Source organism: Mustela lutreola, chromosome 10, assembly GCF_030435805.1.
Source record: "Mustela lutreola isolate mMusLut2 chromosome 10, mMusLut2.pri, whole genome shotgun sequence".
Classification (NCBI taxonomy): domain Eukaryota; kingdom Metazoa; phylum Chordata; class Mammalia; order Carnivora; family Mustelidae; genus Mustela; species Mustela lutreola.
In genome coordinates this window covers 13826804-13853565 of record NC_081299.1, presented here as the reverse complement: position 1 = coordinate 13853565, position 26762 = coordinate 13826804, and the positions used below count along the sequence as shown (strand labels likewise).

At 49.0% G+C, this 26762-nt stretch overlaps 1 protein-coding gene across 1 annotated transcript in view; it reads right to left on the bottom strand.

Annotated features, from left to right (window-relative positions):
• Positions 1-15103: 15103 nt before the first annotated feature.
• Positions 15104-26762, bottom strand: part of MICOS10 (mitochondrial contact site and cristae organizing system subunit 10) — a 30708-nt gene continuing 19049 nt past the window's right edge. The window contains exons 2-4 of the mRNA XM_059136273.1: positions 18767-18814; positions 17565-17674; positions 15104-15348 (exon numbers count right to left, since the gene is read on the bottom strand). Coding sequence (XP_058992256.1) covers positions 15334-15348; positions 17565-17674; positions 18767-18814 — 173 coding nt within the window. The 3' untranslated portion in view covers positions 15104-15333. The remainder of the gene's footprint in view (positions 15349-17564; positions 17675-18766; positions 18815-26762) is intronic.

The following is a 26762-nucleotide window of genomic DNA, read 5'->3' as shown; positions in this document are numbered from 1 at the left end:
CTCCGCTCCAAATAGGGAGCGAGGGCGGGGGCAGCGGAGGGAGGGACGCGAAAAAGAAAGAGCGGGCGGGCGCGCACGGCCGCTCCCTCCGGGCTCGCGGGAGGGGGCGCCCCGGCCGCCCGGCCCGGCCCTTCTCCCCGCCTGCGAGCCTCGGGCCGGCCTGCGCGGCGATCCGACGGCACGGCGAGCTGCGGAGCCGCCCGGGCAGGCGCCCCCGAGCAGCGGGCAGAGAGCCCCGCGCCCCGATCCCTTCTCAAGTCGCCCTCCGCCGACTTTCTCTGCGCGCCCAACTTCCCTCTGCCTAACTTTTCCCGACACTGGCCAGGCCTCGGGGTGACAAAGATGGAGGTCTTCCTTTTTGCGGGGACCCGGGCGTTGCGGGCTTGCTCCGAGGCTGTGGCGCTCCAGTCCACCGAGTCCCGGCACCGGGCGACCGTCCCGGCTCTGCAGTCCCGCGGGGCGCCCCACCTATCGGCTCTCGGGCAGGTCAGGTCCGGCTCTGGGGACCCCGCTGCCCCTCGCCCTCCGCCCAGCCTCCTCTCAGCTCAGGCACTGGTGTGGGCATCCGGAGAAGGGGGTGGGAGCCCCGGAAGGACTCTACAGAACGAGAGCACCGACCAACGGACTCGCTTCTCCGGCTCCCGGGAAGGGCAGGACGCAGGCCCGGCGCCCAGCGTCGCCTCGGCGGTCCAACTCATCAGCCCGCACTTGGGTGGGTGGCGGGTGTGCCCCCTCTGTTCCCTGTGCTCTCAGGGGAACGAGGAAACAGCTTTGCTCCTGGAAAGTGGTAGCCCAGGACACAATTGGGGGACCTGCACATTTTGCTTTCTACCAGAGTTGTGCGTGTCCGTCTATTTTACCCCAGACCGATGGTTGTCACGGGTGGCCGAGCATCCCGGGTGGCTCCAGGCGGCCTGGTGGTAACTCCACGGTGTGCTCCGGTGGTTCCAAACCCAGACGCATCCCCATGCCTCCTAGCTCCCGCTTATGCTGTTCCCTCTGCCTGCAGTTCCCTTCTCCTTTCCTCTCCTGGCAAAGTCATTCCCCGAGCACCAGATTGGAAGGACTTCCCAAGACCCTCGGAGAGCCTAAACCTCTCCTTCCTCAGGTGTGATCCTTGGCATGGAAAAGAAGTCTGGCAATTTCCCAGACTGGCAATTTCTAGCTGGCTGGGCACATCTCTTTCCTCCATTAGACCACAGGCACCTTGAGGGCAGTGATGGCTGGTTTATTTTGGTGTCCCCAGTGCCTAAGGACGTGTCCCCGATATATTTGGCTGAATGGAAGTAATTATTAACCGCCATTGAGAAGTGTTCCCAGGAGAATACAAGAATAACAATCCTACGATATAGAATGTGTATCTTACTTATGATGGGTATTCGTATGTATAATAATAATCACAAGAGCTCACACATACTGAGCCCCTGACTGGGTGCCTGCTCCCATTCTAAGCACTTGCCACCCACACAATAACTCTAGAAGATAAACAGTATTGTTATCCCCCATTTTATCAGGGAAAGGAGAAAAACCTAGAGAGAGGTTAAGTAACTGGCCTAAAGTGACACAGCAGGAGATGAGGCCAGCTACTGTCTGTTGGATGACCACGACCTGCAGAGCCTCGCCTTGCTGCCTGGAGCTCGGTAGGCACCTGGGAAATCTTTACTGTTGTGCTTACTCAGTTCTCAGTGCAGACTCTGGGTAGGGTGGGCTGTGGATCTCTGCCACTCCAACATGTAGACCCATGAGCTTGTCGGATGGCACAGCGAGCAGGGAGTATAGTCCTTGACAGTTTAGACAGTTTAGACACGACTCCCCCCAAACCCAGGGATGTTCAAGAACAATCCCAACCACCTAATCAAGGACACGGGGCTTGGTCTTGAGTCACCCCTGCCTGGGGAAGACCGGTCATCACCGAAGGACCACAATGTGCTCAGGGGGTCTGGAAGGTGACTTGTCGATAATACCAACAGCCACCGTTACATGCCCGGTATCATGCCAAGCACTCCGCCCGCTTTATTGTATCGAATCCTTACCACAGTCTTCACATTATGCCTGGTTTAGAGGTGAGAAAAGTCAAGTCCTCAGGAAGTGGAGTGACCCGCCCAAGATCACACCGCTAGTGAGAGTCGACCTTGAACCCAGACCCGACAAGTCCAAAGCCTGTGCTCCTTTGCCCGCCACACCCTCTTGGCTGCCTCAGAGCCTCTCCCCATCAGGCTGTGGTGAGGAGACTATACCCCCGGGAGCCAGGGTGACAGGGCCCCTGCAGGAAAGGCAGAACCTGTCACGCCAGAGTCCCCGAGCTCACGGAGCTGCACCTGGTCGTCAGCAGCCCGCCAGTTGCCCCGACAGGCCTGGCTGGCACAGGGCACGGGCCCGAAGCCAGAGCCTGCTGGCCCCCGGCCAGCCTCTGGGGGCCGAGTAATGTGGGGCCCAGAGCCGGGGTAGAGGGCTGAAAGCCTCTCTCCCCAGCTCATTAGCAAACATCTGGGCTCAAGAAAATGACCGACCTGGAATGTGGCTGGGCTGTGGGGAGCTGCTCCCTCCCTGAGTCCGGGGAATGTGAGCTCCCTCCCGCAGGGCACGGGCTCGGGCCAGCTGTTTCCTCTAATCCCGTCAGCCTGGCCTGGACAGGGGTGCAAACCTCTGCACTCTCCTGGAGAGTGAAAACAAGCAGAAGGCCTTCCTTCCCAGTGCGGCCCACTCAGTCAGGGGTGGCTGATGGGTTCCCCCACTCCGCCCGGAGAGCAGCACAGGGTCACCCTCTTCTTTTTTTTTTTTTTTTTTTTTTTTTTTTTAAAGATTTTATTTATTTATTTGACAGAGAGAGATCACAAGCAGGCAGAGAGGCAGGCAGAGAGAGAGGAAGGGAAGCAGGCCCCCTGCCGAGCAGAGAGCCTGACGTGGGACTCGACCCCAGGACCCTGAGATCATGACCTGAGCTGAAGGCAGTGGCTTAACCCACTGAGCCACCCAGGCGCCCCAGGGTCACCCTCTTCTATGAGATAAAGACCAAGCATCTCTACACATCCATGTTCGCAGCTGGGAGGGGCCGCCAGGACTCATCACAGAAGGTTCTGGAATCTTCCTGCTTGGGTCAGAATCCTTGCTCCATCACCCGCTGACTCTGGGACTCGGTGCAAGCTGTTTCCTGCCTGGGCCTTGGTTTCCTTCCCTGCAAAGTGCAGCTGGTCACGGTACCCCACAGGGTCGTTGGTCAGCACTCATTCATTATGTAACAGATACGGAGCGTGCCTACTACGTGCCACACAGTGTGGAGGACACGACAGTGCGCACAAGACCAATAAGGTCCCAGCCTCGAGATGCGTGTTCTGCACAGGGAGCGGAGTCCAGGGAACAGACAAATGGGTTTCTCATCGAGGGCTCTGAAGGGATGAAGGAAGCTGGAGGGGGTGCTGGGCTGAGAGATGCCGCAGGAGGGGCTCAGAGGTGATGTTTAAGGTGAGGTTGTGATAAGGAGTCAGGACTCCAGGAGATGAATGGATGCTTGGTACAGTTTCTGGGAAACAGCGCGTGCTCCAGAAACTGAAAGCTATCTTTGGAAGGCTCGTGTACAGCAGACGGGAGGCGGGGGTCCGTTCCCCTGGACCACAGCTGGGCTACAACACAAAGCTTTCTCCTCTGACTCAACTAATGCGCTTCCTGAGCCTCAGTTTCTTCATCTGTGAAATAGGAATTTTAACAGCGCCCAACCGCAGGCTTACGGAGAGCCACGCACACGAAGCCCAGAGCCTGGCACGGGCTCCCCCTTCTCGGGAAGGGGGAGCGGCTCGTGTATTCACCCCTCCCATGGAGGAAAAGGATTTGCCCACGTCTGCCCTGCGAGTCAGGGTCAGGTGCAGGTGTAGAATCAGATATTCAGACTCTGAGCCCGCCCCCTGGGCTGTGTCCCCTGGCCTCTTCCTTCCTCTGTCTCTGGAGGCTCAGGAGGGCTCTGGGGGCCCCATGTGGGAGGACAAGAAGGTGGCGATGCACTGCAGAGTCTGGTGCAGAGGTGTGTCCTTGGCTGGATGGGAGAGCGGGGGGAGGAGCCCTCGGGCCCGTGGACAAATTCAAAAGGAGTGGGAGGTCAAGAACCAAGAAGAGGGACCACGTGCTAAGAATGGGGGGGACGAGGGGAGGGAAGAGAGTCAGAGACAAGAACTGAAGCCTGGGAATTTTTGAGTAGAAATTTCAGCCCAAGTCCCTCTGACCCCAGTGGTTGCCGCTTTCCGCTCCAGGGGCGGGCAGCCCGGCACGGTGGTCGCGGCTGTTCACTCCGCTGCAACAGTGAACACCCTGGTGTTGCCAGGGAGGGGTGCCAGGGGCTGTCCCCAACCACCCCCTTGCCCCTCATTTGTTTGCTTCCTCCCTCGCTTCACCCTCTCTGCAAACTGCCACCTCCGTGTGGCAGCAAAAGAGCCGGGCTGTCCAGAAACGGGCATGAGCGTCTCACCCTGCTGCTTGTGGTAAGCACTAAACAAGGTTGCCATGGCGGGGCCCACACAGGGCGCGTCCACTCCTCGACTGTGTCATTTGTCCATTGTTCCCTTACAGCGTTTCTTCCACTGCTCGGTTCCCAGCGGCCACACAAACCCACAGAGAACAGAGCTTCTCTCCCTCCTCAACAGTTGATGCGCATTTAATATCCTACAGAACAGCTCTTTCTTCCTTAAGGTTTTTGTGTTCCGGATAAATTCATTGAAAAATCCCCTTTTTAGGAACGTGGGGGTTGGGGGAGAAAAAGAAGGCACAAGAGAGTATCATCTGGGTGTCTGCCCAGCCCTTCCACTAGGGCGACGGCCTCCGACTATATCTACAAATAACCAGGGTTCTTGGGGAGCCTGGATGGCTCAGTCAGTTAAGTGTTTGCCTTTGGCTCGGGTCATGATCCGAGGGTCCTGGGATCAAGTCCCACATTGGGCTCTCTGCTCAGCGGGAAGCCTGCTTCTCTGCCTACCACTCGTTCTGCTTGTGCTCCCTCTCTGTCAAATAAATAAATAAAATCTTTAAAGAAAAAAAATAAACAGGGCTCTCTCGCGGTGAGTGGTTCTCCTAGAACCTGCCCTCGTGGCCAGAGCGGTGGGACCAGAGTGGACAGCCGAGTGAGGCTGCGCTGATCAAATTCTCTCCGAAGATTCTGAACTGTAAGGCCAGGAGCCGTGCTGGGCAGCTGAATCCAATCCAAGTGGGATTCTAGAGAACTCTAGGCTCCTGAAGAAGCCGGCGAGGGCTTGGTTCTTGTACATCCTTGACATTCACCTGTCCTTGGAATCTCTGAGTTAAGCTAATTTGCAGTTTATCGTTCACCTCCCCCAAAAGTCTGATTGAAACAATGTCTTTCTGGGACTAGTTCCTAAGTGTCTGGCACAGTGGCAGGTACTAGGGACAGCAAAAAGCCGAAAGTCTGCCCTGTAAGGAAAAAGGGCAGACACACAGCGAAAAGCAGCAAAGTCCCAGGAGGCTGATGGGCCCAGGAAAGGCTCACTGGAGGTGGCGGGATTTGAACAGGGGCTTGAGATAGGAGCAAGATTCGAGCAGGCCGGGAAAGCTGTCCATACTAAGAAAGAAAAAGCCAGGGAAAGCGGTATTTAACCAACACGTGGCCCGTGGGCCTCCACAGTGCGCCAGTGGACAAAAGTAACAAAACAAGCTTGCCCCAGAGTCCTGAACACACCTCCTCTACAATTCACTGCCAAATGGATGCATTTGGTTTGTGAGATGAAGCTTGGTTGAATGAATGTACCACCCACAGGAAACTGTGTATCAGGAACAAATAACTAGTTTGATCGAAACAGAGTTAATAGACTACTGTTCACTTACTCAGCAAATATTTATTGAGAAACACGTTCCAATCCCTGCCCTCAGGGAGCTTACATTCTAGTAAGAAGAGACAGACAGCCAACCAATAAATGTAGATAAAGACACAGACCGTGGGAGACTGTGGGAAAGGCCGGAGAGAAAAATCAAGCAGAGCAGGGAGGTTAGGGTGTGTGTAGGGTTAGAAAGACCGAAGCGGTCAGGGGAGATCTCACCGAGCAGGAGACATCAAGGAGAGACTGGCAAAGAGAAGACGGCAGGAGCTTTGGGGGTACCTGGGCGAGGAGAGGTCAGAGACCACAGCCCGAGTACAGCCAGTCTCAGGGCCCCAAGGTGGGAGCACAGCAGTGAGTTCGGGCACAGCGAGGACGGATGGACTGGGGCAGAGGAGCCGGGGGAGGTGGGAGGGCCGGAAATTGCAAGGTCTTTGGAGGCTGCTGGATTGGCTTTGGCTTTTTCTCCAAATGGGATGAAAGGCCACTGGAAGGTTTGGGGCAGATGACTGACATAATCAAATGTATGCTTTAACACTGGCTGCTGTGTGGAGAATAAAGGGGGGGGGGGTGATGATATAATCCCATGTTCCTATAGATCAAGGCTTCTCTTACAGTAATGAAGACATATGCGGACGCATTTTTCTCATAATAACCTTTTGAAGAAATCATCTTTGTTCCATTTACAGACAAGGAAAGCGAGGCATGGACAGAATAAGTAACTTTCCGGACTCCACAGCAAGTAAGCGTTGGAACTGGGATTCAACCCCTCAACCCCCACTAAGGGCTCCTGCTCTGTAACTTCTTTTGTGGAGAGAGCAGTGGGCAGAGTAGGAGGCCGAGGTAGGAGCTGGTTGGTGGACGACGGCCTTGAATGCTAAACTAAGAGATTTGGACCGATATTCTGCGCGTTAGTGGGGAACCACTGAAAATTTATAAACTGAAACAATGGATAGAAAACAGTGTTAAAACTGATGGAGAGGCAGGGGGGCACCTGGCTGGCTTCATCAGCAGAGCACACGACTCTTGATCTCCAGGTTGTAAGTTTTTGTTGTTCTAAGACTCTATTTTTTTTTTTTTAAAGATTTTATTTATTTATTTGACAGAGGGATAGAGATCACAAGTAGGCAGAGAAGCAGGCAGAGGGAGAAGGAGAAGCAGCCGCTCAACCGACTGAGCCACCCAGGCACCCCAAGACTCTATTTTCAAGTTATCTCTACACCCAACGTGGGGCTTGAACTCACAGCTCTGAGGTCGAGAGTGGCAATGCTCTTCCAACTGAGCCAGCCAGGCACCTCCTCGGAGTTGTAAGTTTGAACCCTATGATGGGTGCAGAGATTACTTAAGAATAAAATATTAAACAAGCAAACAAACAAAAAACTAAAGACCTGCGGGGGAGGAATACGGCTGGAGGCTGAGAGGCCGTGGGAAGTCTTACAGAGATTCTGGGGAGGTAAAAGAAATCCCCAAGACTCCCCGGCCCTGACTGAGCGAGGCTTTACAGATAACAGCTTTGGGCCAAACACGCAGCTTTATGGCTGGTTTCTGGGGCCCAAGGAGAGGAGTCAAGAAAGCTGGAGGGAGGGCACCTGGGTGGCTCAGGCGGTTCGGCAGCTGCCTTCGGCTCAGGTCATGATCATGGAGTCCCAGGATCAAGTCCCACATGGGCTCCCTGCTCAGCGGGGAGTCTGCTTCTCTGACTTCTCCCCTCTCATGCTCTCTCTCTCTCTCTCTCTCATGATCTCTCTCAAATAAATAAATAAATAAAATTTTAAAGAATGAAAGAAACAAACAAACAAACAAACCGGAGGGATGTGGCTGCGGACAACCATGTCCTGACGTTGGCCTTCCAAGGCTCTATCCCCTGGTATCCAAAGGGCTTGAGGAAAAATCTGTAATTACCTTATACTCCTCAACAGGGGGACTTTTCCTGGTAAACCAAGTGGAACTTTGAGCTTTATGCATGAAGTCCCCCACAGAGAGAAGAGGAAGTCTGCAACAGGGGCGGGCCTTTCCTTTCTGCGCTTTAAGAGTCTGTCGTGTGACGTCACAATTGCTAGACCCCCGTTTTAACTGGGAAAATGATTCATTTGATCGTAGTTGTTTACATAGTTCATTATATCATAAAATAATATTCGGCTGGCTGTTCCACTTTTCTCCAAAATAACAGGGCGCACGACCTCACATTCGTACAGTGCGGCAGAAGGGAGCATACAACCGTCTTACAATGAGGCCCAGAGAGATCGAGTGACTTGCTCATGATGACACAGTGACCCAGGGAAGCAGCTCAGAAGAGAACAGAGGATGCCCTATAGTAAGAACTTGGGGAAGCCTTTCTTCGCATTGAAAGTCACTGACCCATACAAATGATTAGTCAGGGCCACCCACTTAAAAAGCAAGTTAATTTAGGGGTTCTGAAAATATACGAAACATTATACTCTACTACCTAACTGCAAGCTGTAAGGGTAAAACTGCTTCACAAACAGCACAAGAAAAATGTGCCCTGGGCCTTCATGGCCTCCAAAGGGGTAGGCAGCAGGAGGGGGAGAAGGTAAGGAAAGAGAACTGGAAGACACGCCAAGAGCCCGGAGGGCACTCACACCCTGACTCCCTCCCAGAGAATCCCAGCGTATTTCCACTCATCTCTACACCTACACACAGGAGCCAAGTGGATCTCGCGGATGCTACAGCTCTCTAGAAATTGCACCCTCAAAGCTAGGATTCTTGCTGATGAGGGAGTCACAAACTGGGAAGCGCTAAGGCCACACAAAACCCTTGATTTTGGACTTCGCTTATCAGTACGAACTCAAGGTTACAGACACGTGTGCACGCACACACACACACGCACGCACATACCTATTTCCTAGCTCTGCTGAACAGTGGCACATGGACAGCAAAGCGTGCACCTGTGGATCATTGTTTCCGACTACCGCTCTCTTCTAAAAGGAACCAGGGCTCCCCCGAGAAATGGCGGGATTCCAAGGCTAAGGTAAAGAAAATACTGGAAGGGTCTGGACTATCTTGTCCTGAGAATGGAGCGGGTCATCTAAAGGAAACAGGTGGCAGCTGGGAAGAGCTCCCAACAGGCATCTGGACAAACTGAGTAATAAATATTGACTATCGGGGCGCCTGGCTGGCTCACTGGGTTAAAATCTCTGCCTTCGGCTGAGGTCATGATCCCAGGGTCCTGGGCTCGAGCCCCGCATCGGGCTCTCAGCTTGGCGGGGAGTCTGCTTCCCCCTCTCTCTCTGCCGGCTTCTCTGCCTACTTGTGATCTCTCTTTCTCTGTCAAATAAAATCTTTAGAATATTGACAATCACGGATTATAATCAATTTCGTAAAATGAGAATGAAAGAAACGAACAAATCAAGTGGGAGGAAGAGAGAGTTCCTCATGGCACCAGCAGGTCATAAGGAATAATGAATTCTGAAAATCGCACTGGATGCTAAAACTCACCATGACTTGATATGGAGGACATTTACGGTCTCAAAAGTATCTCCCCACAATTTATTTACTAAATTAGAAAGAAAAATAGTCAGTGTACATTGGAGAAACCAGGGAGGCAGCACTTACACCAAGTAACCGAAGTTCACACCACTACTGTTCGGACACATGGACATCCTGTGCACTGGCAGACACACTCTGCCCAAACTGCAAAGCCTGAATCCATTGTGAGTAAACACAACAGACAAACCCAAAGTTGAGAAACACGCTGCAAAATAATTGGCTTGTACTCTTCAAAGATGTCAACAGTAAGCAGTAAGGCCGATGCGGGGTTCTGGATTAAAGAAAGAAACCTGACAACCAGATACCGATCGTGGGTGATCCTGGCCTACTCAAAGAGCAGGACAGAGTACTGTCGCAACAATGTATAGAGTTTGAACATGTACTGTGGATTATAGGATACTATTGTATCAATGTTAATTCCCTGATTTATTGTTGTTATTTAAGATTGTATTCCGTTGAGAGAGAAGGTGGGCAAGCAATGGGGCTAAGGGAGAGAGGGGAGATATTTTTTCTTTTTTTTGAGAGGGAGAGAATCTTAAGCAGACTCTATGCTTGGCATGGAGCCCCACATAGGGCTCTATCTCACACTCTGAGATCACCACTTGAACTGAAATCAAGAGTTAGATGCTGAACTGACTGAACCACCCAGGTGGCTTTTCGTTTTTAAAAGATTTTATTTATTTATTTGACAGAGATCACAAGTCGGCAGAGAGTCAGGCAGAGAGAGAGGGAGGAAGCAGGCTCCCCGCTGAGCAGAGAGCTCGATGCGGGACTCGAACCCAGGACCCTGGGATCATGACCTGAGCCGAGGGCAGAGGCTTAACCCACTGAGCCACCCAGGGGCCCAAGATTTTATTTTTTAAATCATCTCTACAACCAACATGGGGCTTCAACTCACAACTCCGACATTTGAGTCGCGGGCTCTACTGATGGAGCCAACCAGGCACCCATTCATCTCTGATTTAGATAATCATGCTGTGGTGATCTAGAATGTTCTTATTCTTAGAAAACGTACGCTGAAATATTTGTGTGTCAGTGGACATGATGTCTCCACTTTACTCTCATATGGCTCAAAAAATACTATACACACACGAAGAGTAGTACAGTAGATGAGGAAAAGGGTGAATGACTGGTGAGCATGGGTAAAAAGGTATGAAGGAGCCCCTTTTCACAACTTTTCTGTAAAAATTAAATCAAGTTACAAAAATATTTACCCTCTTACAAGTAAAATACAAAGGTATACATTATAAAATAAAGGTATACGATATATATTCTATCATTTTTTAACAAGGTGATGGGTGCATTTTACTATTTGTAAATTATGTCTTAAAAAAAAAAACCTAATTGAAAGGGTATGCATAGGTCAATAAAATGTCATGATGCTTTACTTACCACATTTGCAAGGATTTAGCAAAACTCATCAGTAACACCCACCTGAAGTTCTGATTGACAATTATGTTTCTGATTAATAAACATAGGAATTATTTTTTTTAAATAAATACAGCTCATTTGAAATTGAATCAACTTGTTCTTAACAGTTTAAACTCAACGAAACTGCTCTGGTTTCAACCAGTTCAAGTGTCTCAAAGTCTCAAATCGGACTTAAACTGGATCAAGCCCCTTTGAATGACCCTTCCCAGTTTCAAGTCTTCAACTGAGCAGTTCAGAGCCTGGGTCCTGGAATCAGATAAAAACCCTGCCTGTATCACTCCTTAGCTCTTAAGTCCTTGTGCATTAATTTATTTATCCTTTCCAAATCTGTTTCTTCATCTATAAAATGAGGATAAGAGTACTTCTCTTACAGAGTTATAAAAATGAAGCATCGTGACGTATGTAAAGCCTGAGAACAGTAAGCGGCACCAAGCCCGTGCCCCATAAATACCATTATATATTCAACCGAAGTGATCAACTTAAGTTCTGTCTGGCTCAGACTGGCTGGACCACGAAGAAGGAAAGAGGACTTGGCCGACAGTTGATAAATGAGTTCCTTTTTCTAGTCCCAGTTTCTTCCCTGTTAAAGACTCCTCTTCTGCCCACTCCCGAATTCCTCCAAGAATTCTTGACACGGCCTTTCCCCACTTACATCTCCTGGCTCTGGGCTCCCAAGTGAGGGTCACACAATTGAAGCCAATTATCCTGAATACAAATGCTCAGTCCCCATGCTGTTTCCTACCAGCCCCAAGCTCCTTGAGGTCTCAAGTTCCCCTTCTCCTTCCCTCGTGTCCTGTCCCCCTGCCCCTGCTGCGTACTGGGTGCTCACAGCGAGTGACTTTTAGCTCGGGCGGTGTTGGAAGGGGACATGCCACAGTCATGGGGCAGAGTGAAAACAGAGGACATTAAAACTTACTCATGAAGATGCAGGGTTTTCTAACTACTTTGAGTTTATTGGATTACGAGAAACTCATTGGACACATCATCTTCTTTCTCACATCTTGCTCATGTAGACTCTAAGAACCGGACTCCTTGAGCCCAAAGATGATGCCCTTTCTGTTCTGCAACAGTCCCCTTCCCACCCTTAATACCGTGTGCTCCGTTCTGACTCAAAGACCAAGCACCTCTTTCTAGTTCTTGTGTTAGCACATAGGTTTACGTCTTAGAGCCTGGAACGTAGGAATTCTTTTCTGCTCCCTTTACAGAGAAGGGAGTCGCTCGGGGAGGGAGTGGTGGAAATGGGAGCTCGGACCCAGCTCCTTGGTTTCAAATCCTATGCTCTTCCCTGCATAGTCCTCCGGCCACTTCCTCCCTCCCCATCTGTCGTCGTCCTTCAAGGCACTTCCCGGCTCTAACAGCGATCCGCTGACGCTCACACCGGCTCCACACGGAGGCCGCTCCGTGAACACAGGAGCCTCCGCCCCACTCCGGCCCAGGTCGGTGTCCGCCCCCCGCCCCGGACCTCAACCTTTGCTGTCCCAGGCGAAGTGGTGCTTGCAGCACACTGTAAAAAAACAAAGTGGTGATAGCTTCCAGATGAGCTTGTTATTCTAAATTTAACATTCCTTTTGGTACTTCGAATTTCCACTTTCTCCGTTCCACAGCTTCGCATTTCTGTAATTAGAAAGCGTGCAACAGGAAGCGTGTTCGAGTCTCCCGCCCGCTCCGGAGGAAGGCCGCCCCAGCCCCACGGACGACGTCCTTGTGGAAATACTTTGCAGACTTTATTTGGACATGTTCAAAAATAGTCCGTCAACAATACAATCAGACTGAACCATGACAAGTAAAATGTAATTATGGCTTGGTTACAATAAAAAAAAAAAAAAAAAAAAAAGTAAACAGTGAGGCTTGGGAAAGCTAAAAGCAAATCTACATAGATCTCTCCTTCTGTTCCAAGTCTCGGGGTTTCCTATGGGCATGGTTTCAATACGGAGTCCTGGGGTCTTTTGAAATGGATGAAAACGGATGACACTCGCTTAAGGAGACAGCTAAGCAAGAGTATGTTTGAGGCCATTTCTCAGAACAAAGGCCCACTTCTGCCTAAGGCCAAAGCAGCCTGATAAAGGTTTCCCCCAGTGGGTACTGGGAATGCCAAAGTCATTCACCTAAATGAGTTCAAAATACATATTGTTCTGGGCCAAATTATACAGTGTCAAGCTCAGACTGTATGAATTTATATATGTTGGCAGAGCAGGCCACTTTCGGGGCGCCACAGCCTTATCCAAGTATCCTGTGCCCAGTTGGGTTCCCATCACTCTCTCCCGAACCCATGAATTTCCTTGTATTTGGTTCCAGAAGGGCAGACAAGAAGCAAAGTCAACGCCTCACAGCCCCACAAGGGAAAAGAGCCCCAGAGGACTTGAATTTCTAATGAAACTTAAAGTAGAACAGAACGTGTGCCTTTGCCAACAAGCTGGAACTTTCGGCAGGTTGATCGGAGATGGGGGCAGGGAGTGGGGACAAGATCAGGCAACCGTGCTTTGGGCCAGTGTCTGCTCAGAGCTCCAAGGCCGGAATACAAAGTGCTCTGGAATTAAAGCAAACAGCCAACGCTTCCTCTGGCCAGCCTTTGCCGGGAATCACTCCCTCACAGGGCTGACCAGTTTCTCAAACACAGAAGTGGCATTTCAAAGATGCTGGGCAAAGGGACCCTCCAAACATCGATGATGCCCAAGCTGATGACTAAAGCAAGACAGGGAAGCCTCCTTCAGTGTCCATTTCCACTCCATATCCTTCTGCTATCGTTCAGAGAACCAGTGGGCATGCTGTGTTTTCTTTTTTTTGGGAAAGGGACCGGTTATTCTCCTTTCTGCCTGAATGAAGATACAAAAATTGGAGGGAAACAGTAGCTTTTAAAGCAAATATGAAGACAAGAGTAAGGGATGAGCCAGGCTGCAAAGGCATTTTTTTCTTTTCATGACATGGGTGGTCTTGATCACGGAATGAGAGGGGAGGAATGCAAACCAGCAGAATGGCTACGGCGAAGCCACAGCCAGGACTTCTAGTCCTGGGCTCAGGCCCACTTTGAGCTTTAAGTGATTCAACTCAACAAAAAGGCTCAGAGAACAGAGGAGTCTGGACAGTTCGCAGGGCAGAGAGCCACTGCTGCCTGCTCTGGTTCAGAGTTTAGCATCCGCTTCTGAAAGGGGGGGCGGGGTAAGGATGACGGAGGGAAAAAAGAGACGGTGTTTCTACCTGGAATCGACTCTTTACGACACCTGCAAGAACCGTCTAATCCATGTTCCAGGACTGGGGTCAGACGCTAGTTCCACCCCGGTGCCTGGCCTCACCCTCCACACCTCTGGCCCCTGCGGACCTCCTAGTCCTTCCCCAATGACCACATGCACCACGTGACCCAGCGCCTTCACGGAAGCCACCCTCCCGCTCTTCCTCGCCTGGCTCAAACGTCCACGTCAACTTTAAGAACCACGTCAGCTTTAAGGTCCACGGTACCCCTCCTCCAAGAGACTGCAGGCCCGGCCTTCCAGCACACTCCAAGTGACTCGAGGGCAGAGGCTGTGTCTTACCTTTCCTTCTATCTCTGCAGCTTGGAACAGGGCCTGGCTCACACGAGATGCTCCACCCACACGTAACAGGATGAAGGGACCCGTGGGATCGAGCTCTGCTCATCTTCACTTTATTGTAGACAGAAGACACAACAGGAAAGACTGAGCTCTCTCCGGGTTTCTACACTTTCTCACAAGAATTTGCTGTGATATTACTTTTGCATCCAGCCTCCCTGGTTCAAGTGAAACTAAAGGGATAAACTCACAAACGCCACGAGAAGCGGCCCCTCTGTCCTCAACCTTCAACTGATGGATGAAGATGAAATACCCCTGAACATGGCCTTCCAGCCCGGAGGGTGCGTATGCCTCGAGCTCTCCCCGCCCCCCAGGATGAAGCCCCCAGCGAGGTGAAGCCTGGACTAGGCCCAGCCCCACGAAGCTGCTGGCAACAGTGACAGGGATGGAGTGAGCCACCAACACAGCCCTGTGCGCACCCTTCCCCATAGCCGGCCTTGGGCCTCGGGCTGCAGGCCCCTCTGGAGCGTGCCCCGTGGGGTCTACGGTGAGGACAACACACAAACCTTAAAGAGCTGCTACGGAAGGCGAGGTACCTCAAGACGCCTGTCCTCGTGGGCAGACAACGCAGCCGCCGCTTCCGAGCACCAGCTCAGCAAGGCAGAGGCGGCCGCGACACCACCGGCAGGGGACAAGGGGGCGGGACGCACAAGGGCTGCGGTTTCAGGAAGGCTCGCGGGGACCAGGAGGTGACAGCTGCTGGCAGTTCTGACACAGTCTTCCTGAGGCTCAAAAGACCAAAGGCAAAGAAACGCAGGCGATGCACCGGGCTGCCTATTTTTAATTTATTTTTTTTAAGACCACCTCCTTGCAATTTCCAGAGAGAAAATACAAAACAAGAAACAGACTTCATTTCAAATACGAGAACAGCGTGCTGGAGTTTGAAGCATTACTGATAACATCGTTACAGAAGAAAGTCAGCTTACTCCAGGCACTTCAGTATTCCTGAGGAATGAACACGATTTCTCTTTTCCTCCCACTGGGATGTTCTCAGGTGTAAGTCACTGCTCCTGCTCCTAGAAAGTGAGGACACTGATTAGAAGTGTGCGGACCACATGTGCACAACCATCTCCCACCCACAGAACCAAGGGGCCCCAAACCTTGACGCCCGACCTGCTTTACAGAGCACGAGAGAACTGTGAACACCGATCTCAGGGTCTCCAGAGTGGCTCCCTAATCCTGGGAGGAGGCCAGGGGGGGAAAGGCCCAGAGTCAGGACCCGGACAACTGTTCCTAAAACTTGTCCAAGGGCTGCATCGCCAGTGAGCGGACACCGCGCGGCTCTGGAACCGATCAGCCGGCTACCGGCGGGAAGACTGCGTTTCCTCATCTGCTGAAGAAGGGTAAGGAAAACCTCTCCCACGAGTCTACTGGGAGGGAAGTCTCGAGAAAGAACAGAGAGCCGAGGCACCTAGGAGGGCCCACAAAGGTGCAGTGCACCCTCGGCAGCCAACGACTGTGGGAGGACCGCCTGCGCCATGCCCCTCTCTGCGGAGAATGGAGCTGACCAGAGGCACAGACTCGAGTCCAGGTACGGCTACAGGGCTATTCTGGAGCAGTACACACAAGGCTGTTAAAAAGGAACAATATTTTCCACAGCAGCTCCCAGCCATGAAATGTATAATATGCATACGATCATCCCAAGCCACACTATCCACAACAGCTCAAGTCTGCAACAACGAAAACCTTCCAAACAATTAAAAGACCCGAAGCTCCTCTCTGGTTCCCTTCTGCTCTCCCCAAATCCAGCTGTGGGGCCAAGAAAGCAAAGGGTAGGGGGTGGTGGAAAATGCCTGTCATTGGCTTTGGTGTCACACGGCCGTGCCTCTTCTCGTCCCTTCGAGAACCTCACCTGGGCTCTGGAACAGGGACCGCCCACGGAGGGCGCCCAGGCTCCCCCGGCCGACTGGTCTCGCCACCGCCAGTTCTCTGGCAGAGCATGCGGGCTGGTGGCCCGGCTGGCAACGGGCGGTCCGAGCAGGCTCTAAAACAGAGGCCACTGAGCTGTGGTGGGGACTGTCATTTGAGCTTTCGGGACCCTTGGCTCCAGCTTTCAACCAGAACCGGGACACTTGACAGAATGGCATCTTCTGCTCTACCTGTCATTTTGGTGGAACGCTGGGGAAGTCCATCACGGTTTCTCAGCGGGCCTCGACTGTTCCCGCCGGCATTTCTACAGATGCGGCACCTCACAGCTCCCGGTCACTTGGTCATTCTCACACCCCTGCTCACAGCAACCACGTAGGCGGAAATCATGACCCTCATTTTACAGACAGAAGCCAGAACCTCACGAGTGAAAACACACAGGAGGCGAGCGGTGGGGCGGCCCAGGACCCACACCCCAGGCCCCTGTGGCTTCTCAGCCCTTTCCCCGCCCCTCCCTGCTGTGCCCAGACCCTAGCAACTACGGCTCAAGGGTGACCCAGAAAGGAGAGGGTTCCATACGTCCAGGGAACGGGACGCTCTGCACCGAAGCTGGTGTTGCTGTGAAGACTATGCCTTAGGAAGCCCGAGGCCACCCACATCTACTAGGATACACGGTTTACTTCACTCCGTCATTTCCTATCTGAGTGTCTACTTTGTTCCAGGCCCTGGGGACACAAAAGTAAATACCACCCTTGTCCTTGGGCACCCAGCCTCCCATGATCCTTTCCCCCAAACCTGGCAGTAATCAGTCATCAAAAGTAAGGCAACGGGAGGAGCCTCAGGGCTACCTTCTCCTTCCTGAAGTGCGGGCCACAGGTTCTCATCCTGCTGCCATTACTAAAAGTCCACCTGCAGACAAGGACTGCAGCAGGATCAGATGGGACTTAGAGTCAAGAACCTCCCTTCTCCAATAAACAGTGGAAGAATGCCGAGTCTCAGCTGTCCTTTGGTTTGGCGGGAGCCCGTGTTGAGATGCTGACATGGCACTGAGATCTTGAACCTCGGTGCCCCTTATGGACACTCAAGACGAAGCTACTGCTGCAATGACAGGTTGTCCTGCTCCGCCTGCTAGCGTGAGGGCACCCGCGTGAATGCACAGGTGCGTCTCAGGCCGCAGCGGGAGGGAGGGACTTCAGGCACCAAAGCCGTGTCACCATCACTGAAGGCCAAAGAGCAGTTAGGAGCTCAGTGGTGCCATGATGACACGCACCGTTTATGAATTATATATGCTCCAAAGAGTTCTTCAGGTCCTCTGGGGAAATTCCTTGCCTTTTAAAAGAAAGAGAATGATCAACTCTGTACGTACTTTGACGTATTTTCCGTGGAGAAGATACGGAGCCTGGAAATCATGCTGACAGTTGGAGTAGGCCATTCCCAATCCCATGCCAGAACCAAAGGCTAACGGCCACATTCTCCCTGGTGAACAGAAAAAGGAAAATCTCATAGGGAGCCATTAAGAGAAGATAAAGCTTTTTCTCTGGCTTAAATACACTTGCTTAGGGCTAATAAACATTCAGCATGCCTCCTACTGATAACCGTAATGCACCACACGTTTCTATCAGGGTTTAATCAACAGTGAAATGCCACTGAATTCATTAATTAAAACTTGAATCAATACTTGAATTATTTAATTATTTAATATTAATTATTAATTAATACTGAATTTATTAATTCAGCCAATATTTATTAAGTACCTACGCTGCTGCGTTTGAGGTCTTAACAAGTGGCGCAACATGAGAGCAGACGTGGTTCAACCTTTTCATTTTTATATATATCCGTTCTCATCATTTGCTCATTTTAACTCATTTCTCAACCTTATCAGAAATACCACCCTTTGGGAAGGTGCTTGAATTTTAAATGGAATCAAGTAAATTTTGATTGCAGCAAGTCATAAAGCCTATATATGCCAATACCGCACGTGATTAGTTTGTGTCAGCCCTGCGTGTTAGGATTCTCTGGTCATGTGTTCCCTGCCCATTCGTTGGGGAAAGGGGTCAAAGGGAACCCTCTGGCTTCTATTCAACAATCAAACTTCAGAATGAAAGGGATACTGCCTGAACTTTGCTTAGGAGAATTTCTGGACAAAAAGTATGTGTGTTTCTGGTCCACTTGTTTTTATGACCAGTAAGACTCATTTTCAAGTTCCTTTAGAAAAACTTAGAATTAATTAGAAATATTTGAGCATGTAGATTTGGCCAAGTGACTCACTGGCATAAAGCAGAGGCTTTTCAGATGATATCATATTGAAGATATCAGGCACCCTGACTCAACGCCCAGCGGGGAGCTCTAGAGGTACCCAACCCACTCTGACCTTTTCCAAGTCCACGTTCTCTGTCTAGCACCTTTTGACAGTGGCCTACCTACACCCATAAACGGATGGGGTGGCAACCAAGTGGTCATGCCCTCCAGAAGTGTGCCTGCTGTGTGTGTGTGTGTGTGTGTGTGTGTGTGCACACGCGCGCATGCCCAAGAACATTATGTTGAAAAGACAGTAAAAGTCACACTTACTTTTAAAGAAGGTAAGTGAGAAAACAAGTCCTAATCCAAAACCAGTACCTACAAAGGAGGAGAAACACGTTAAATCTTAAAACAGTAACTTAACAGAAATAAAACGAGCATTTCATAAATGTGAACATCTATAAAACAAATTCTTTTCTTAAATAATTTGGTACGGAGTTGATTTTCTCATTTCTAACCTTATCGTCAGAGGCTTTACACATGCCTTTGGTCCTTCTGCATATAACAGGGGAGAGAAACTTTACTCCCAATTCTGTCTAGACAAGTCTGGCAGGGCAGGGGGAACGAGCCAAGAGACAATGCTTGAGCCGACGCTCTGGGCCCTGCTTGCAAACAGTGTCTGGCATTCTGGGCGCGCCAGGCCCTCTTCCAAAGGGGTGCCGGAGCTAGAACATCAGACTGTAAACAATGTCAACCGAAGTTCCCCTGTCAGTGCAGCATTTTGAGTGATGGCTACTTCTTGAGAAATAGGGAAAGGAGTGATGCAGAACATTCCCAAAGGCTGTCACATGTCAAGACACAAGAGTCCTCCGTCAGAGGGAAAGCGTTTCCTCAAAAGTCCCGAATGTGGAGATTAGTCCCCTTCCCTTGTTTTCACTCACAGGGCATTTTCAACCACGATCTTTCAAAATAAAAGAACAGATGCAAGCCTATTTTAATGGTCTGGTAGAAAAAAAAACTAAATATGTAATTTTCAATCAAACCTCACTCATAGGAACCTAAGCCTGTGGGGGAAAATGACCAGATCCTCATTTTTACCAGTATTTCTCAAACCTAGTCATTTGAGCACTGCCATCACAATTTTCGCTAAATCTACATTATCTTCACAATTACTTGTTTATTTAAAAAAAAAAAAGAAAAATCAATGCATGTGTTTAATTAAATGAATTTTGTGTAATCATAGCTTTGAGTACGAGTTACATCTTTTTCATAAGATGTGTTAAAATGAGGGGTGCCCAGGTGGCTGAGTCGAGGGCTCAGGTCATGATCTCAGGGTCTCGGGACTGAGTCCCACATTGGGCTCCCTGCTCTGTGGGGAGCCAGCTTCTCCCTCTGCCTCTCTCTCTGTCTCTCATGAATAAATAAATAAAATCTTTAGCAAAATGTGTTAACATCAATGTAGAACCATTAAAATAATTTTTTTTTTTTTTTGGTCTGTGGTACCATTTTAAGGGAAAAAAAGAAAATCACAGCCCTCTGCCCGTACAATAGTGATGCATGGCCTAAAGTTTGAAGTAACTAATTTTTCTATTATCGAAACAGTTATATACACCAAGAAGAGTACCAAGGCCTAATTTTCTATTTGTTTTTCAGACGTGACAACTGGGTATTCTGGTATACCCTGGTATACCCTTCCAGGGTATTCTGAGGCTCTTGACAAAGAGTCTACTCCAGAGACCAACTGAGCCCCCAACCAACCTCCTTACAATTAAGCACCACAAGAAAGTCCTGATTCTCACTCTGCCTTAATAGTTTTCCGATTTTGGCTGTTGGAATTCCACGAGCATCTTCTCTGTCTAACCCTGACCTTGGGCTACTGCAGCGCAAACACTCAGCGTACTTTCCGGCCACCGGCCTGACCTCTCTGCTCTAAATGCAGAATGTCGGCCCAAGCGACCTCGTTCACATCAGTTTTTATCCATCCATGCAACCGCCCAGCTGATGGCGGCCTGAAGAAGGTATTTATGCCACTTACTGAGAACGATTTCTGATTATTCTCGTCTGCCACATAGATGTGGCCACAGCACAGGTTTCTTCCCTATGACTACATCCTACACAAATAGGAGTTTTTATTACAAATCGTGACTTTGCCCTGTCCGATAGACCCTGCATGAGGCCTGGTGCTCAACTTTAAAACGCAGTATCTGAAAATCACTCATGTCACCCTACTGTTCATATAATTTATAATACAGTGGAAAGCTCATCAGTTTACAGACCACAATAGTTAAACCTGCTCAAAGCGGACATCATCTGAAGGAAAAGGAATTAACGTTTTGGTATTCCCCATGAGTACCCACCATTCTCTCCCCACCCTGCCCCCAAATTCTCTTTCAAACCAAACAACAACCTGATACAGTAATATCCCCCATTTTTCAGGTGCAGAAAATACTTTGCTCGAGGGTACTCCGTTCGGTGAGTGGAAGAGCAGAGTAGGGACCAGGTCTGCCGGACTCCAAAGCCACCCTCCCAGCTGTCTTGACACTGGAGTCTCCTACAACCTCAACCCCCACACAATCCCTACCTCCCAAGAGAAAGCTGGGGTGTCGGGATTTCTACTGCCAGTGAAGTGAGATATAGCCAAAAACCAAGTGGTGCTTATCATGCAACAGCCCAGAACGCTGGACGACCAGGGCAGTAACAAGTCTGCACAAGGCCCAAAGGGCTTGTTCAGATTCCTTCCCAGACTAATCCTACTGCACAGGTCACAGACACAAGTCCACCTGATAGGTGAGATCCAAGAGCTTCGAAGAAACGCAAGCTGTCGTGACTGATACTCCTTGGCGAGAATCTGCTGTTGCAGATTTATAAAATGGCACTAGGTTCAATTTCAAAGCAACTTGCCTCACCCCCTTGCAGCTGGAAGATGAGTAAGAAAGTAAATTGGTACTAGAAAATGAGGTAAAGGATTTGGACCGGCTTACAGATCTCAAACCAGGCAATGGGACGGGGAGGTAGGCCAGTAAAAACATAATGGCTTACAATCAGAGCTTTTGGTCTTCTCCATCTGGAAGGCGATGTTTTGGCAAACAAATCAAAAGCCCAAAAGGAAAATATTTCAGCATTTTTCTTGTCCCTCTGACTCCATGCCTGTCTCTCCTACTTTTCCCCAAGGAAAGAAAGCTCTCAGACGCTCAGTTTTTCCAAATAGTAGACCAAGAATGGTCTAGGAGAATCGCTCATCACAGAGATGAGAAATGTGTCGACACCAATCAACAGAGCCCAGGAAATCTTTACTGGACACTTAAGCTCAGGTACATGCCCAACACCCAGTTCTGCTCCCAGCGAAGGCACCTCTCTGCAAGTCTGAGATCCAAATCCCCGTTCAGACTAACCGAAAGACAGAGTGAGCTCCACATTCTCCAAATGGGCCGCTACCTCTTCAAGTCTTAACAGCAGTTTCTTTCCCTCTCTGTTTCTGTATTTTTAAGAGCCCAAATAACAAGACTGTTCTCTTCAGAAAAATATAATACAGAAACTGACTTTTTCAATACCAATGTTTTATTTAAACTTAGCTATCTGAGTTATTTGCGAGATTAGCGATGGTGGAGCCGCCGATGAGTTTACGGGCTCAAGTTCTCACATGCTCGATTTCTTTTAAAAGGCAACACGCTGCTTCAAAGAAAGTCCCACCTGATCCGGGGACACCCACTCCGCAGCTGTTTCCACTAAAGATTGGCACCTCTAGGCCACATTTAAACTTCATAACAATAAAACATGAAAGGTTTGTCTTACAATAAAAACAAACCAACATGGAAAAGAGAAGAGTTTTCTCCGCCTTTGGCCACTTTTTTGTGTTGTTGCATGACAAGCTCTCTTAGAGGAAAAAAGCCAAAGGAAAAAGTACAAAGCATTTTTCACCTTCCCTGGAAGCAAATATTTAACTATGAATCAAGTTTATATAACTTCACCTTCCCCCCACCTCAAGCCTGGTTTTTTGCTCTGTGCTGTCTGGAATGATAAATCACCCTAAAGGAAAGAAATGCCCGCTTATAGGTACACATCTTCCTCGTGGCAAAGTCCAGTTATGAGAGGAAGGAGCGGGGGCAAGGCAAACACACACACACACACACACACACACACACACACAGGAGCCTTATGGAATTGACATTAGGCAAGGAGCCCAAGCTCCAAAACCATTTCTTTTGGAGAGGAAAAAGAATTGGCACCAACTCTTTCAAAAAGAAATTACTCCAAATCAATCTAACCTGGCACTTCAGTGCATGCCCAGTGCCCAAAAGGACATCATAGAGCTGGCTAGCGGAGAAGCACAAATGTTTAGGGAGGACCAATTCCTTAGTAGTTCATCAGATACTATTTTAATAACAAAACAAGAAAGAACTCACTCCCACTAACGACACATAAAATACATATAAAATACTGCCGTATCTTATGCCCAAGTAGATTTCGTAACGGGTTTAAAAGAATAACCACCCAAGACAGTACATCCGTGGATGCCTGAAGCCACGTTCTGTGCAAGGAAGGGAAGGACATAATGTACGCTGACGGCCATGATGGTGACCTGAGGACGACTTCTGGTTCCCACTTTATTTAGAGAAGTCTTTGCTCGCGCCATGCCACCTAGCATAAAGCTTTACTTCACTGCCAATCGTTAAGAAGCATAATCAGCAAGAATTAACAAGCAGACTACACAATCGGATTGCAGTCCTGGGGTAGAAGTGTACTTTGGATGCGAGCCCCTACACAGAACAAGTTGTAGCAATTCACTCTCCTGCAGCACCGACTTGGTAAAAGCTGCACTTGCCAACGGACTTGCAGGCCAGGGCGAGGGACTCTTTGTTTGGAGGGGCACAGAAAAAAAATCCTCATTAAGTCACTTAGAAAACATTTCTAGGAAAGATGTCGGTGGGGGGCGGGGGAGGGACCATGGGCCCACTTTAGCAGTAACTTACTACACGATAATTTAGCTCTCCTTCCAGCTTACGTTTAGCACTTTATTTTGATTTTTTATTTTTATTAGTTTTTAATTTTAATTCCAGTATAATTAACAGTGTTGTATTAGTTTCAGGTGCATAATACAGTGATTTCAACAATTCTCTACACTACTCAGTGCTCATCATGAGAACTGGACTCAGATTTCACATATTAAACAAAGTGCCTAGATTCACAAGCCTACTGTACAGTTATCAATGGTAAGATCTGACCCGTATCAAAAAATTAAGTGAAACTGCAAAGCAACTCCATTTTAATTTCTTTAACTTATATCGAAATGTAGGAGTAAAAACTTAAGTACCATTGCAACTGGCAGTTTTGTGACCATGAGAAGCTTCAGGAATTCCAAGCAAGTTTTTCAGATTCCCTAGAAGCCACGTGCCAACTTTATTTGTAAATGTAAAAAATAAAGGTTCCCAAAGCAAGGAGGATTTTGGTCTCCGGTTGAGTGGCATGGCAAGAGGACTGGTGCCATCACGAGATGAGCCTATGTCAACCATTGTCCCAACTATTGTTCAGCAGCTAGCTCTGACCTCACAGCCATTACTAACGTCACCTGGCCTCAACCTGCTAGGCTACAGAGTAAAAACAATCTCACAGGGTTGCTGTTTCAGGAAAATGTAAGGTATCTGGGACAGAACTCAACAAGTGGTAGTAAGTTCTGTTACTCGTCTAATAAAACTCAAAATAGGTCAAAAGTGTCATGTAATAGTTAATCCTCTATTAAAATACAACCCACTGGGGCACGTGGGTTAAGCCTCTGCCTTCGACTCCGGTCATGATCTCAGGGTCCTAGGATCGAGCCCCGCATCAGGCTCTCTGCTCACCAGGAAGCCTGCTTCCCCTCCTCCCCCCGCCCCACCCTGCCTGCCTCTCTGCCTACTTATGATCTCTCTCTGTCAAACAAATAAATAAAATCTTTAAAATAAAATAAAATAAAATACAACCCACTGGCTTGCCTAAGATCACACCATGAGGGAGCCATGGCTGAAAGTCACAATCCCTGGCCCCCCCCAACTCTGCATGGGTATCAGCAATTTTTCTACAGGAACATCTCAGGCTTTGACAGGCGGGTTTTTTTCTTTTAAAAAGAGGGGATTCCTTCAGACTCACGGCTAACTAGAACATTTTGCTTAAAATATGACAAAAATTTTCCTAGAGCTACCTGGTGTTTCATAAAGCTCTAGCTATGCTTTGAACACGGATTAATATCAAACCGATCTATTTATAATGGGCACGCTTTCCTGCTCAATCATGTTTCGATCAACGCTATTACAATCATCAAATGCATTTGTTATGACAGAACAAACAAGAATGTGCTTTTATAGAGAAAAAAGTACCCTTGGGACTGAGTTTAGTGAGAATTACATTTCCAAGAAACATTTCTGATTTATGAAAGATGCTCAGGGCCCAATTTATGAGGAAAAAAAAAGTTTTAAGTCAGCTCCAAACTGTGTTACTTAATGCTCTGAGGCAAAGGACGGACGGACCCAGGTGTTCACATGTAAATGCCAAGTCGTGTGAATTAACCAAGAAAGTGGGCGGGACCAAAGACCCAGCGATGGTAAATTCAGTCTGTGTTAACCAGCCTCTCCAAAGTCTGCGGTGCTGCAGGGTATACAGGAACCAGACCAAGAACGTCATATTGTACAAGTCCTCCACCTTCCTGGGTCTCTCCGGACTAGACAGAGGCCGGAACATCTGAGGGAATTTCTCAGGTGGACGTCAATTCCCAGGATCCTGATCAGAACAAGCAAGCCAGTCAGCAGAACACAGTAAAGACAGGGAAGGCAAATGTGGAAGCCATTACTGGGGCGCTCTGCTTCAAGAACAGCCAAACTCATTAAATGAGTGCGTGTGGCACATGATCCAACTTTGGGAATTCTGACAGCCATACAGCTTTCCAAGAATGCACAAAGAAAGGAACAGGTTTGGTACACATTTTACTAACATATAATTAGCTAATAAATTCACATGTGGGCATAGCATGCAGGAAAATGAGAAAACGCTCTTAAGACTAATTTAAGGGAGACTGAAAAAATGCAGAATTACTAAGTTTCAATAAACACAGTAAAAGACGCAATGCATTACACTTTTCTGGGAGAGGAGGCTTTGGAGGTACTAACATTGACAGTGTCGGGCACTGTAGACTGTTTCTGTGTATTATTTCATTGAATCCGCAGAACCGCGTTATGAGATGTACTACAATCCTGTCTCCCAGAAGAGGAAAGAGTTTAGTGGAACTGACTTACCCGAGTACACACAACTATAAAAGTAGAATTCCAACCCAGGCTGTCTGACTCCAAAGTCACGGCTCTTTCCTATACACAGGGATCAACTTCACGGAGGGTTGAAACAGCAGGGCAACTGGTCTCATGCTATTTATGATAACGTGTCTTCTGCACTATGACACGTAGTTTATGACTATGGCACTCTTCAGTCCCTCAAGAAAACAACAGAAACCACAGATGTCTGACTTTTCAGGAGGGGAAACAAAAGCCTGAAATTACACAGAATCAATGAGAAAGAGTCCACAACTCAAAACTCAAACTGGGAAGTACTCCCTCTGCTCACCGGCTGAGACTGGATGAAACCAAATGAGCTGAGAGCTGATCAAATGAATCCAAATTCATCCAAACTGTTCAAAAGGGTACTTCCAGTGAGGGTCCTCCTTCCCAACACCCCCATCCCTCCAGCCCATCCCCATCAATACAGTAACTGGACTCTCACCTCTGGGAAAGGAAACGTAAGAATCAGGGATTCGGGATTACCAACACGGACGTCATGATAGCGACTACGTGGTCGCCTACTCCTGATTCAAGTGACAAATTCAATGGAGAAACAAGAACCGGTAATTTCTCTTCCTTGAGCATCTACTTAAACCACGTTTATGAGCATTTGTTAAGCAGAAGGCACAGGTGTTTCCTCTTTGAAGGTGGGAATCGTTACAGGGCGGTCTATTTCAGCGATAAGGCTGTGTGGACTTGGGGTAAGACAGGCTAGACATGAAGGAGAATACCGGTTAGGTTACTTATTAGTCTCAGCGTGTCTCAGTCCTTGGGCAAATGACAGAACTTCGCGGCATCTGTTTCTTCATATGGAAATCAGGAATACCGACAGGACCTGTCCCCGACCGGGGAACAGCGAGGATGACCCATCACAGTGTGTGTAAAAAGCCTGGAAGAACAGCACACGGCGCACCGTACTGTCACCCCCTTCCTCTCCCAACCAGCCAAACCATCTCGGCGGGTTAGAGAAGGGAGTAGGGAGAAGGTGGTAAGCCTGTTCAAGAACAAATCAAAAGTTCAAATATTTA